General features: G+C 48.0%; 1 protein-coding gene across 1 annotated transcript; it reads right to left on the bottom strand.

The window, feature by feature from the left end:
- Nucleotides 1-558: 558 nt before the first annotated feature.
- LOC125541269 (protein EGG APPARATUS-1-like) lies at nucleotides 559-1,188 on the bottom strand. Its single transcript, XM_048704723.2, has one exon. The coding sequence runs from the start codon at nucleotides 1,102-1,104 to the stop codon at nucleotides 832-834; it is 273 nt and encodes a 90-aa protein (XP_048560680.1). The 5' UTR covers nucleotides 1,105-1,188; the 3' UTR covers nucleotides 559-831.
- Between the last annotated feature and the right edge of the window lie 11,729 nt (nucleotides 1,189-12,917).

Genomic DNA, 12,917 nt, shown 5'->3' on the forward strand with positions numbered 1-12,917 from the left:
AGATAACAACTTCAGTAGATCGACAGAAGAAACAGAGGCAGATCAACAGGGACAACCCAACACACGCAACATTTCCATGCGATGACTCAACTTAACTAGATCGACCGGAGCGAGAAGCGGTAGATGCGCGCGCATGCATGCATGCTCCGGGCTCCCTTACAGAGCGAAGGCGGCGGCCGCAGTTCGGAGTATCTGAAAGCACAGCTGCGGATTCGCCAGGAAAGCCGCGCCAGAGATGACGAAGCCGGTCGCCCCTGACGCCTTCATCGTGGCGCCGACGGCCACCCAGCAGGCCAGAGGAAGTAGACGCCCACGGCAGCGCCCATACAAATCTGCGTTGAATGACTTCCAGGGTCCGGACCGTGCACTGTGGATGTATGCAAACGGTTTGAGGTCAGCATTATAGATGCCCTTTGGTGAGATATTTCTGTTTTCTGATTGCAAATCAAGAGAGCACACTGATCGACTAGTATAACTTGACACAGGCAACATTTTTTGGAGATAACATCATACAAGACACCAGTAACTTAAGTAGATCACCACAAGCAAGAAGCGACAGATCATAGAGCACATTAAGATAACTGAACAGCAACCTCATTAGGAAATAAAAACAACCACCTTACTTAAATTGACACAAACAAAGAACGGCACACGCGCCTGCATGCACGGAGACAACAACTTCAGTAGATCGACAGAAGCAACGAGAGGCAGATCGACAGAGACAACCCAACACACGCGACATTTTCACGCGATAACTCTAACTTAACTAGATCGACCGGGGCGGCAAGCGGCAGATGCGCGCGCATGCATGCATGGATGCTCTGCGCTCCCTTACAGAGCGAAGGCAGCGGCCGCCGCCGCGGCGCCGGCAGTGCGCAGTATCTGAAAATACAGCTGCGGATTCGCCACGAATGCCGCGCGGGAGATGAAGAAGCCGGCCGCGCCTGGCGCCTTCATCGTGGCGCCGGCGGCCACCGCCCCAGCAGGCCAGAGGAAGTAGATGCCCACGGCAGCGCCGGCGACCAGCGCCGCGGCTGCGGCGGCTTCCAGCGCGCCTTCGCGTGTGGTGAACACGTTCTTCGCCTTCTGCTTGAACGAGTCCATCTCGGCAAGCGTGTTTCTTCTGTGGTGCAGTAGATGTTGCTTGGCTAGTGCCGATCTTGATGGGGAAGGTCCTGTGTTAGCCAGAGGGGAGCGGGTGGTTTATAAAGATGGAGGTGTGGCGGTGAGCGAACGCACTTCGGCCTTGGAAGTTGGAATACGCCGGAAAAATCGCACCCACCCCCTAGTTGCACGTAGCCAACGTAGCCACGCCCGGCTCAACGTGATTCCTCTTTCACCCCACTTTCTAAAAGCAACTCCAACGTGCCGACTCAAACAAATGATGTTTTGACCTTTTTTCATTTGTTTGGATTATCCGGCGGACACCAACGTTCTCTTTGATATTTGGATCGACGCGTGCGCCCAACACTGGTCCGACCTATTTTTACGACGCGCCAAAAAAAACACATATATTTTGAAAATGATAAAACAATAATTGAACATTAATGCCGGCCAGAAAGGCCGGTGAGAGTCCACGCATCCACATTTACATTAATTAAACATTAAATAGAACTAAACTACAAGGCGGCGCGCTGTTCTAGGCGTCCTCGTCGTCGTCATCGAGGCCGGTGAGGTCGATCAGCGTCGGCGCAGGGCCGGCCCAGGGGAACGTTGTGTTTCACGCGTTGGCGACGTCGTCCGCCACCGGTTAGGCACGGCGCACCTCCTCCTCGGCCTCGCGACGCACCTCCTCGGCGTCGCGCTCCAGCTGCTCGAGGTACTCGCCCTCGCGGTGCTCCTCGGCCAGCCTTCGCTGGCGCCACTACTCGAGGTAGGCCGCCTCCGTCGACCGCCTCCTGCGCCTCCGCCGGCCGCATGGCCTGCATCCAGATTGCGGGCACGCTGACCCACTCGCGCACCACTCAGGTCCAGCAGTAGCACTCAGTGGGGGTCGGCTCCGGCTCGGCCTTGGCTGGAGACGGTGGTGCCAGTGGCGGCACTATGCAGTCGCCGGCTGGCGACAGCGCCATGGCCTCTGCCATGTGCGCCTCGTACGCCGCCTCCTCCTCATCCTCTCTGCGCCGTCCCTCCTCCTCGCTCTCCCGGAGGACAGCTGTAAGGGCATATTTATCCCTAAGTGTTTTGGTGATTGATGACAACGCATTTGCGGACTAATCGTGTGCCTTGAATATTCTAGACACTTCATTGCTAGGCACAAGACGATTGGGTGCCCCTCGAAGACTGATGAAGACGACGTCTTTTCTACGTTTCTTTTTGGTGGATTTGAGTCGTAGGAAAGCCGTACTATTAAGAGGGGGTCCGCGTTGGAAAGGTTTGGGTGGAATCATCACGTACACGTCTCCTTCTTGTCCCCTCCTTTTTCCTTGGAGCTTCCTCCGTTTTCTTGCCTCTCTTGTCTGGCTGCTGTGGTTGGTTGCGGTAGTACTGCTCCCAGGAAAACGGTAGTACCGTAGGCATCCGCGGTAGTACCGCAGGTGCCCACGGTAGTACCGCTCCCCTGTAGCCGCACTACCGCTGCCCACCAGGCTAGTGCCGCCCCTTTGCGGTAGTAGGGGCGGATGTAATTTTTTACATCCGCACCTACCGCGGTAGTACCGCTTTCGCCGAGCGGTAGTACCGCGCTATCCAGTCAGGCAGTAGTACCGCCCCTCGGCAGTACTACTGTGTCGGGTTTTTGCTACTTCCGTTTCTTTGCGGAAGTAGGCACGGAAGTTCCCTTCCCCCTGGCTGGGGTGTTTTGCCTTGCGGTAGTACCGCATGGGGGGCGCGGTAGTACCGCGCGTGCGGAAGTACCGTCCCCAGCTCCTGCGCGTCTGTTTATCTTTTTTGTTGCTGGGGTTGCGGCAGTAACATGGGTCGGTACGGTAGTACCGCATAGCCATGCGGTAGTACTGCTTGGTTGCAAGCAGTAGTATCGCGCGGCCTTGCGGTAGTACTGCTGGCCAGGCGCGGTAGTACCGCTGGCCGCGGGCTGGTTGGTGGGTAACGGTTGGATCCTTTTCCCACACCATATAAGGGGTCCCCTTCTTCCCTGTTGACTTACCTCTTCCACCCCCAAGCTCCATTATTGCTCTAATCTCCATTTTCGCCTGATCTCCCTCCCTAGCCGACCAAACTTGTTGATTTGCTCGGGAGTGGTTGAGAAGGCCTTGATCTACACTTCCACCAAGAGATATTTGATTCCCCCCACTAATCCCTTGCGGATCTTGTTACTCTTGGGTGTTTGAGCATCCTAGACGGTTGAGGTCACGCGAAGCCATAGTCCATTGTGGTGAAGCTTCATGGTGTCGTTGGGAGCCTCCAATTGAGTTGTGGAGATTGCCCCAACCTAGTTTGTAAAGGTTCGGTCGCCGCCTCCAAGGGCACCAATAGTGGAATCATGGCATCTCGCATTGTGTGAGGGCGTGAGGAGAATACGGTGGCCCTAGTGGCTTCTTGGGGAGCATTGTGCCTCCACACCGCTCCAACGGAGACGTACTTCCTCTCAAAGGGAAGGAACTTCGGCAACACATCCTCGTCTCCACCGTCTCCACTCTTGGTTATCTCGTGCCTTTACTTGTGCAAGCTTATTTGTTTCATATATCTTGCTTGCTTGTGTTCCTACCCTTGTTGCATCATATAGGTTGCTCACCTAGTTGCATATCTAGACAACCTACTTTGATGCAAAGTTTAAATTGTTAAAGAAAAGCTAAAAACTGTTAGTTGCCTATTCACCCCCCCTCTAGTCAAGCATATCGATCCTTTCAATTGGTATTAGAGCCTCGTCTCTTTATTTAGGACTTTACCGTCCAAAGAGTATGGTTGATACCATAGACGGTGTGGAGGAACACTCCGGTGTGAATCCGACCTTGTCTACGGGCGATGGGGGAACCTCGGTCTCTCGTGAGGAGTTTGTTGGAAATATGCCCTAGAGGCAAAAAATAAATTGGTTATTTCCTTGCTCATGATAATCGTTTATTATCCATGCTATAATTGTATTGATAGGAAACTCAGATACATGTGTGAATACATAGACAACACCATGTCCCTAGTAAGCCTCTAGTTGACTAGCTCATTGATCAATTGATGGTTATGGTTTCCTGACCATGGACATTGGATGTCGTTGATAATGGGATCACATCATTAGGAGAATCATGTGATGGACAAGACCCAATCCTAAGCCTAGCACAAAGATCGTTTAGTTCATATGCTAAAGCTTTTCTAATGTCAAGTATCATTTCCTTAGACCATGAGATTGTGCAACTCCCGGATACCGTAGGAATACTTTGGGTGTGCCAAACGTCACAACGTAACTGGGTGGCTATAAAGGTACACTACGGGTATCTCCGAAAGTGTCTGTTGGGTTGGCACGAATCGAGACTGGGATTTGTCACTCCATGTGACGGAGAGGTATCTCTGGGCCCACTCGGTAGGACATCATCATATGCGCAATGTGACCAAGGAGTTGATCACGGGATGATGTGTTATGGAACGAGTAAAGAGACTTGCCGGTAACGAGATTGAACAAGGTATCGGATACCGACGATCGAATCTCGGGCAAGTACAATACCGCTAGACAAAGGGAATTGAATACGGGATTGATTGAATCCTCGACATCGTGGTTCATCCGATGAGATCATCGTTGAACATGTGGGAGCCAACATGGGTATCCAGATCCCACTATTGGTTATTGGCCGGAGAGGTGTCTCGGTCATGTCTGCATGGTTCCCGAACCCTTAGGGTCTACACACTTAAGGTTCGATGACGCTAGGGTTATAGGGAATAGATATATGTGGTTACCGAATGTTGTTCGGAGTTCAAGATGAGATCCCGGACATCACGAGGAGTTCCGGAATGGTCCGGAGGTAAAGATTTATATATGGGAAGTCCTGTTTTGGTCACCGGAAAAGTTTCGGGTGCTATTGGTAACGTACCGGGACCACCGGGAGGGTCCCGGGGGTCCACCAGGTGGGGCTAGCTGTCACAAAGGGCTGCGTGGGCCAAGTGTGAGAGGGGACCAGCCCCAGGTGGGCTGGTGCGCCCCCCCACCAGGGCCCAAGGCGAAGAGAGAAGGGTAAAGGGGGAAACTCTAGGCTCAGATGGGCCTAAGGCCCACCTAGTGGTGCGCCCCCCTCTCTCCCCCTTGGCCGCCCCCTAGATGGGATCTAGGGCTGGCCGCCACCCCTAGGGATGGAAACCTAGGTGGGGGCGCAGCCCCTCCCTTTCCCCTATATATAGTGGGGTTTTGGGCTGCCATACACACGAGAACATCTCCTTCTTGGCGCAGCCCTACCCCTCTCCCTCCTCGTCTCTTGCGGTGCTTGGCGAAGCCCTGCTGGAGTACCACGCTCCTCCACCACCACCACGCCGTCGTGCTGCTGCTGGACGGAGTCTTCCCCAACCTCTCCCTCTCTCCTTGCTGGATCAAGGCATGGGAGACGTCACCGGGGTGCATGTGTGTTGAACGCGGAGGTGCCGTAAGTTCGGCACTAGGATCATCGGTGATTTGAATCACGACGAGTACGACTCCATCAACCCCGTTCACTTGAACGCTTCCGCTTAGCGATCTACAAGGGTATGTAGATGCACTCTCCTTCCCCTCGTTGCTAGATTACTCCATAGATTGATCTTGGTGATGCGTAGAAAATTTTGAATTTCTTCTACGATCCCCAACAGTGGCATAATGAGCTAGGTCTATGCATAGTTTCTATGCACGAGTAGAACACAAAGTAGTTGTTGGCGTCGATTTTGTCAATTTACTTGCCGTTACTAGTCTTATCTTGCTTCGGCGGCATTGTGGGATGAAGCGGCCCGGACCAACCTTACACGTACGCTTACGTGAGACCGGTTCCACCGACTGACATGCACTAGTTGCATAAGGTGGCTAGCGGGTGTCTGTCTCTCCCACTTTAGTCGTATCGGATTCGATGAACAGGGTCCTTATGAAGGGTAAATAGAAATTGGCAATTCACGTTATGGTTTTGGCGTAGGTAGGAAACATTCTTCCTAGCAACCTATAGCAGCCACGTAAAAAAACATGCAACAACAATTAGAGGACGTCTAACTTGTTTTTGCAGCAAGTGTTTTGTGATGTGATGTGGCCAAAGGATGTGATGAATGATATATGTGATGTATGAGATGATCATGTTCTTGTAATAGGAATCACGACTTGCATGTCGATGAGTATGACAACCGGCAGGAGCCATAGCAGTTGTCTTAATTTATTTATGACCTGCGTGTCAACATAAACGTCATGTAGTTACTTTACTTTATTGCTAACCGTTAGCTGTAGTAGTAGAAGTAATAGTTGGCGAGACAACTTCATGAAGACACGATGATGGAGATAATGATGATGGAGATCACGGTGTCATGCCGGTGACGATGATGATCATGAAGCCCCAAAGATGGAGATCAAAAGGAGCAAAATGATGATGGCCATATCATGTCACTATTTGATTGCATGTGATGTTTATCATGTTTTTACATCTTATTTGCTTAGAACGATGGTAGCTTAAATAAGATGATCCCTCACTAAAATTTCAAGAAAAGTGTTCTCCCTAACCGTGCACCGTTGCGAAGGTTCGTCGTTTCGAAGCACCATGTGATGATCAGGTGCGATAGATTCTTACGTTCGAATACAACGGGTGTTGACGAGCCTAGCATGTACAGACATGGCCTCGGAACACATGCAAAACACTTAGGTTAACTTGACGAGCCTAGCATGTACAGACATGGCCTCGGAACACAGAGGACCGAAAGGTCAAACATGAGTCATATAGAAGATGCGATCAACATGAGATGTTCACCGATGATGACTAGTCCGTCTCACGTGATGATCGGACCTGGCCTAGTCGATTCGGATCATGTATCACTTTGATGACTAGAGGGATGTCTATCTGAGTGGGAGTTCATGAAATAATTAGATGAACTCAATTATCATGAACATAGTCAAAGGACTTTGCAAATTATGTCGTAGCTCACGCTTTAGTTCTACTGTTTTAGATATATTCCTAGAGAAAATTTAGTTGAAAGTTGATAGTAGCAATTATGCGGACTGGATCCGTAAACATAGGATTGTCCTCATTGTTGCGCAGAAGGATTATGTCCTTAATGCACCGCTCAGTGAGCTGACCCACGAATGTCGGTTGTGGATGTTGCGAACATCTGACATACACGTTTTGATGACTACATGATAGTTCAGTGCGTAATGCTAAATGGTTTAGAATTGAGGCACCAAAGATGTTTTTGAAACATCACAGAACATATGAGATGTTCCAAGGACTGAAATGGGAGTTAATCTTCCAGATGAGATAGTGATGGTTCTCCAAAGTCACTGTCACCAAGCTACTGGAGCTTCATGATGAACTATAACATATCAGGGATAGATATGATCCTTGAGCTATTCGCGACACCGCGAAAGTAGAAATCAAAAGGGAGCATCAATTGTTGATGGTTAGTAAAACCACTAGTTTCAAGAAGGGCAAGGGCAAGAAAGGGATACTTCATGAAACAACAAATCAGTTGCTGCTCTAGTGAAGAAACCCAAAGTTGAACCCAAGCCCGAGACTAAGTGCTTCTGTAATAAGGGGAACGGTCACTGAAGCAGAACCACCCTAGATACTTGGTAGATGAGAAGGCTGACAAGGTTGACAGAAGTATGTATTGGACATATATTAAATGTGTACTTTACTAGTACTCCTAGTAGCAGCGGGGTATTAGATACCGGTTCGGTTGCTAAGTGTTAGTAACTCGAAATAAAAGGCTACAGAATAAACGGAGACTAGCCAAAGGTGAGATGACGATAGGTGTTGGAAGATTTTCCAAGGTTGATGTGATCAAACATCGCACGCTCCGTCTACCATCGGGGTTGGTGTTAAACCTAAATAATTGTTATTTGGTGTTTGCGTTGAGCATGGACATGATTAGATTATGTTCATCGCAATGCAGTTATTCATTTAAGGAGAATAATGGTTACTCTGTTTATTTGAATAATACCTTCAATGGTCTTACACCTAAAATGAATGGTTTAATGAATCCCGATCGTAGTGATACACATGTTCATGCCAAAAGATATAAGATAGTAATGATAGTACCACATACTTGTGGCACTGCAATTTTAGTCACAATGGTATAAAACGCATGAAGAAGCTCCATGTTGATGGATGTTTGGACTCGCTTGATTTGGAATCACTTGAGACATGCAAATCATACCAAATGAGCAAGATGACTGAAAGGCCTCGTTTTCAGTAAGATGGAGCAAGAAAGCAACTTGTTGGAAGTAATACATCTTGATGTGTGCAGTCCAATGAGTGCTGAGGCATGTAGTGGATATCGTTATATTCTTACTTCACAGATGATTTGAGCAGATGCTGAGTATATTTACTTGATGAATCACGAGTCTGAATTATTGAAAGGTTCAAGTAATTTCAGGGTGAAGTTGAAGATCGTCGTGACATGAGGATAAAATATCTATGATATGATCATAGAGATGAATATCTGAATTACGAGTTTGGCACAGAATTAAGACATTGTGGAAATTGTTTCACAACTAATACAGCCTGGAACACCATAGTGTGATGGTGTGTCCGAACATCATAACTACACCCTACTGGATATGATGCATACCATGATGTCTCTTATCGAATTACCATGATAGTTTATGGGTTAGGCATTAGAGACAACCACATTCACTTTAAATAGGGCACCACGTAATTCCGATGAGATGACACCGTATGAACTATGGTTTAGAGAAACCTAAGCTGTCATTTCTTAAAAGTTTGGGGCTGCGACGCTTATGTGAAAAAGTTTCAGGCTGATAAGCTCGAACCCAAAGCGGATAACTGCATCTTCATAAGACACCCAAAATAGTTGGGTATACCTCCTGTCTCAGATCCAAAAGCAATAGGGATTGTTTCTCGAATCGGGTCCTTTCTCGAGGAAAAGTTTCTCTCGAAAGAATTGAGTGGGAGGAAGATAGAACTTGATAAGGTTATTGAACCTTTACTTCAACCAGAGAGTAGCGCAACACAGGAAAAATGTTTCTGTGGCACCTGCCTCAGTTGAAGAGAAAGCTAATGATGATGATCATGGAGCTTCAGATCAAGTTACTATCGAACCTCATGGGTTGACAAGGGTGTGTACAACTTCTAAGTCGTAACCCTGTCTTAAAGGTCACATTGTTGGACAACGATGAACCTATGAGCTATGGAGAAGCGATGGTGGGCCCGGATTCCGAAAATTGGCTCGAGGCATAAAATCCGAGAGAGGATCCATGTATGAAAACAAAGTGTAGACTTTGGAAGAACTACTTGATGGTCGTAAGGCTGTTAGGTACATGTGGATTTTAAGAAGAAGACGGACGTGGACGGTAATGTCATCGTCTATGAAGCTCGACTTGTGGCGAAGAGTTTTTCACAAGTTCAAGCAGTTGACTACGATGAGATTTTCTCACCCGTAGCAATGCTTAAGTCCGTCGGAATCATGTTAGCATAAGCTGCATTTATGAAATCTGTCAGATGGATGTCAAAACAAGTTTCCTTACCAGTTTTCATAAGGAAAGGTTGTATGTGATACAATCAGAAAGGTTTTGTCGATCCTAAGGATGCTAAAAGGTATGCTAGCTCCAGCGATCCTTCCATGGACTAGAGCAAGCATCTTGGAGTCAAAATATATACTTTGATGGAGTAATCAAAGTTTGTGGGTTTATACAAAGTTTGTTAGAAACTTGTATTTACAATAAAGTGAGTGGGAGCACTACAACATTTCTGATAAGTATATGTGGATGACATATTGTTGATCCAAAATGATGTAGAATTTCTGGAAAGCATATAGGGTTATTTGAAAGGTGTTTTTCAATGGAAAACCTGGATTAAGCTACTTGAACATTGAGCATCAAGATCTATAAGGATAGATAAAAAACGCTTAATGGTACTTTCAAATGAGCACATACCTTGACATGATTTTGAAGGTGTTCAAGATGGATCAGTCAAAGAAGGAGTTCTTGCCTGAGTTGTAAGGTATGAAGTTAAGAGTTAAAGCTCGACCACGGCAGAAGAAAGAGGAAGGACGAAGGTCGTCCCCTATGCTTTTGTCATAGGCTCTATACGGTATGCCATGCTGAGTACCGCACCTGATGTGTGCCTTGCCACATGTCTGGCAAGAGGGTACAAAGGTGATCTACGAGTAGATCACCAGATAGCGGTCAAAATTATCCTTAGAGGAATAAGGATATGTTTCTCGGTTATGGAGGTGATAAAGAGTTTGACGTAAAGAGTTACGTTGATGCAAGCTTAACACCTATCCGGATAGCTCTGAGTAGAGATACCGGATACGTATAATGGAGCAACAATTTAGAATAGCTCCAAGTAGAACCGTTATTTGAAATGGCTCCAAATATAGCATAGAGATTTGCAAAGTACATACGGATATGAATGTGACAGACCCGTAGACTACAACCTCTCTCACAAGTAACATGATCAAACCCAGAACTCATTGAGTGTTAATCACATAGTGATGTGAACTAGATTATTGAACTCTAGTAAACTCTTTGGATGTTGGTCACATGGCGATGTGACCTATGAATGTTAATCACATGGCGATGTGAACTAGATTATTGACTCTAGTGCAAGTGGGAGACTGTTGGAAATATGCCCTAGAGGCAAAAAATAAATTGGTTATTTCCTTGTTCATGATAATCGTTTATTATCCATGCTATAATTGTATTGATAGGAAACTCAAATACATGTGTGGATACATAGACAACACCATGTCCCTAGTAAGCCTCTAGTTGACTAGCTCGTTGATCAATTGATGGTTACGATTTCCTGACCATGGACATTGGATGTCGTTGATAACGGGATCACATCATTAGGAGAATCATGTGATGGACAGGACCCAATCCTAAGCCTAGCACAAAGATTGTGTAGTTCGTATGCTAAAGCTTTTCTAATGTCAAGTATCATTTCCTTAGACCATGAGATTGTGCAACTCCCGGATACCGTAGGAATACTTTGGGTGTGCCAAACGTCACAACGTAACTGGGTGGCTATAAAGGTACACTACGGGTATCTCCAAAAGTGTCTGTTGGGTTGGCACGAATCGAGACTGGGATTTGTCACTCCGTGTGACGGAGAGGTATCTCTGGGCCCACTCGGTAGGACATCATCATATGCGCAATGTGACCAAGGAGTTGATCACAGGATGATGTGTTACGGAATGAGTAAAGAGACTTGCCGGTAACAAGATTGAACAAGGTATCGGATACCGACGATCGAATCTCGGGCAAGTACAATACCGCTAGACAAAGGGAATTGAATACAGGATTGATTGAATCCTCGACATCGTGGTTCATCCGATGAGATCATCGTTGAACATGTGGGAGCCAACATGGGTATCCAGATCCCGCTGTTGGTTATTGGCCGGAGAGGTGTCTCGGTCATGTCTGCATGGTTCCCGAACCCGTAGGGTCTACACACTTAAGGTTCGATGACGCTAGGGTTATAGGGAATAGATATACGTGGTTACCGAATGTTGTTCGGAGTCCCAGATGAGATCCCGGACATCACGAGGAGTTCCGGAATGGTCTGGAGGTAAAGATTTATATATGGGAAGTCCTGTTTTGGTCACCGGAAAAGTTTCGGGTGCTATCGGTAACGTACCGGGACCATCGGGAGGGTCCCGGGGGTCCACCAGGTGGGGCTACCTGCCACAGAGGGCTGCGTGGGCCAAGTGTGAGAGGGGACCAGCCCCAGGTGGGCTGGTGCACCCCCCCCACCAGGGCCCAAGGCGAAGAGAGAAGGATAAAGGGGGAAACCCTAGGCTCAGATGGGCTAAGGCCCACCTAGTGGTGCGCCCCCCTCTCTCCCCCCTTGGCCGCCCCTAGATGGGATCTAGGGCTGGCCGCCACCCCTAGGGGTGGAAACCTAGGTGGGGGCGCAGCCCCTCCCTTTCCCCTATATATAGTGGGGTTTTGGGCTGCCATACACATGAGAACATCTCCTTCTTGGCGCAGCCCTACCCCTCTCCCTCCTCGTCTCTTGCGGTGCTTGGCGAAGCCCTGCTGGAGTACCACGCTCCTCCACCACCACCACGCTATCGTGCTGCTGCTGGACGGAGTCTTCCCCAACCTCTCCCTCTCTCCTTGCTGGATCAAGGCATGGGAGACGTCACCGGGCTGCATGTGTGTTGAACGCAGAGGTGCCGTAAGTTCGGCACTAGGATCATCGGTGATTTGGATCACGGCGAGTACGACTCCATCAACCCCGTTCACTTGAACGCTTCCGCTTAGCGATCTACAAGGGTATGTAGATGCACTCTCCTTCCCCTCGTTGCTAGATTACTCCATAGATTGATCTTGGTGATGCGTAGAAAATTTTGAATTTCTGCTACGATCCCCAACAGAGTTCAATGTGGCCTTGGAGACATTGAAAACCTCCATGACGACTGAAGTTGAAAGCATGTTTACTAAATTTCTTGAGGGGCTTAAACTATCCACCGCACCGTTGAAAGTGGTGACCCCGCCGACAAGGTGATGGATGCTATCCCTGACAAGGGGGGAGCTAGTAGTGAAAAGGCTCCTTCTAGTGGTAAGAATGGCACCGACATCTTTGCCCATGTGGAACCACCACTTGTTTATGGCGGACCGGTTCCTTCCACTCATTTGATTCATGCCGGTCCTCCCCCTAAGATTGTGAAAAATGTGGACTTTGATTCTTGGGTTTACCGCTTTAAACGTCATTTAAATCATGTGAACACTAACCTTTGGAGAATCATTGAAGAAGGTTTCTATCCACATGATCCAAGCAACTTCACTCCTCGAGAAGCCGCGGACAATCAATTCAATGAGAATGCTCTCTTCATCATTCAAGATGCAATTC

The sequence above is a fragment of the Triticum urartu genome, chromosome 2A (assembly GCF_056163025.1).
Source record: "Triticum urartu cultivar PI428250 chromosome 2A, HENAU_Tu73, whole genome shotgun sequence".
Taxonomy (NCBI): domain Eukaryota; kingdom Viridiplantae; phylum Streptophyta; class Magnoliopsida; order Poales; family Poaceae; genus Triticum; species Triticum urartu.

What these genes read in the sequence shown, in the direction of transcription:
- LOC125541269 (XM_048704723.2), bottom strand. Translation starts at nt 1,104, where the DNA reads ATGGACTCGTTCAAGCAGAAGGCGAAGAACGTGTTCACCACACGCGAA.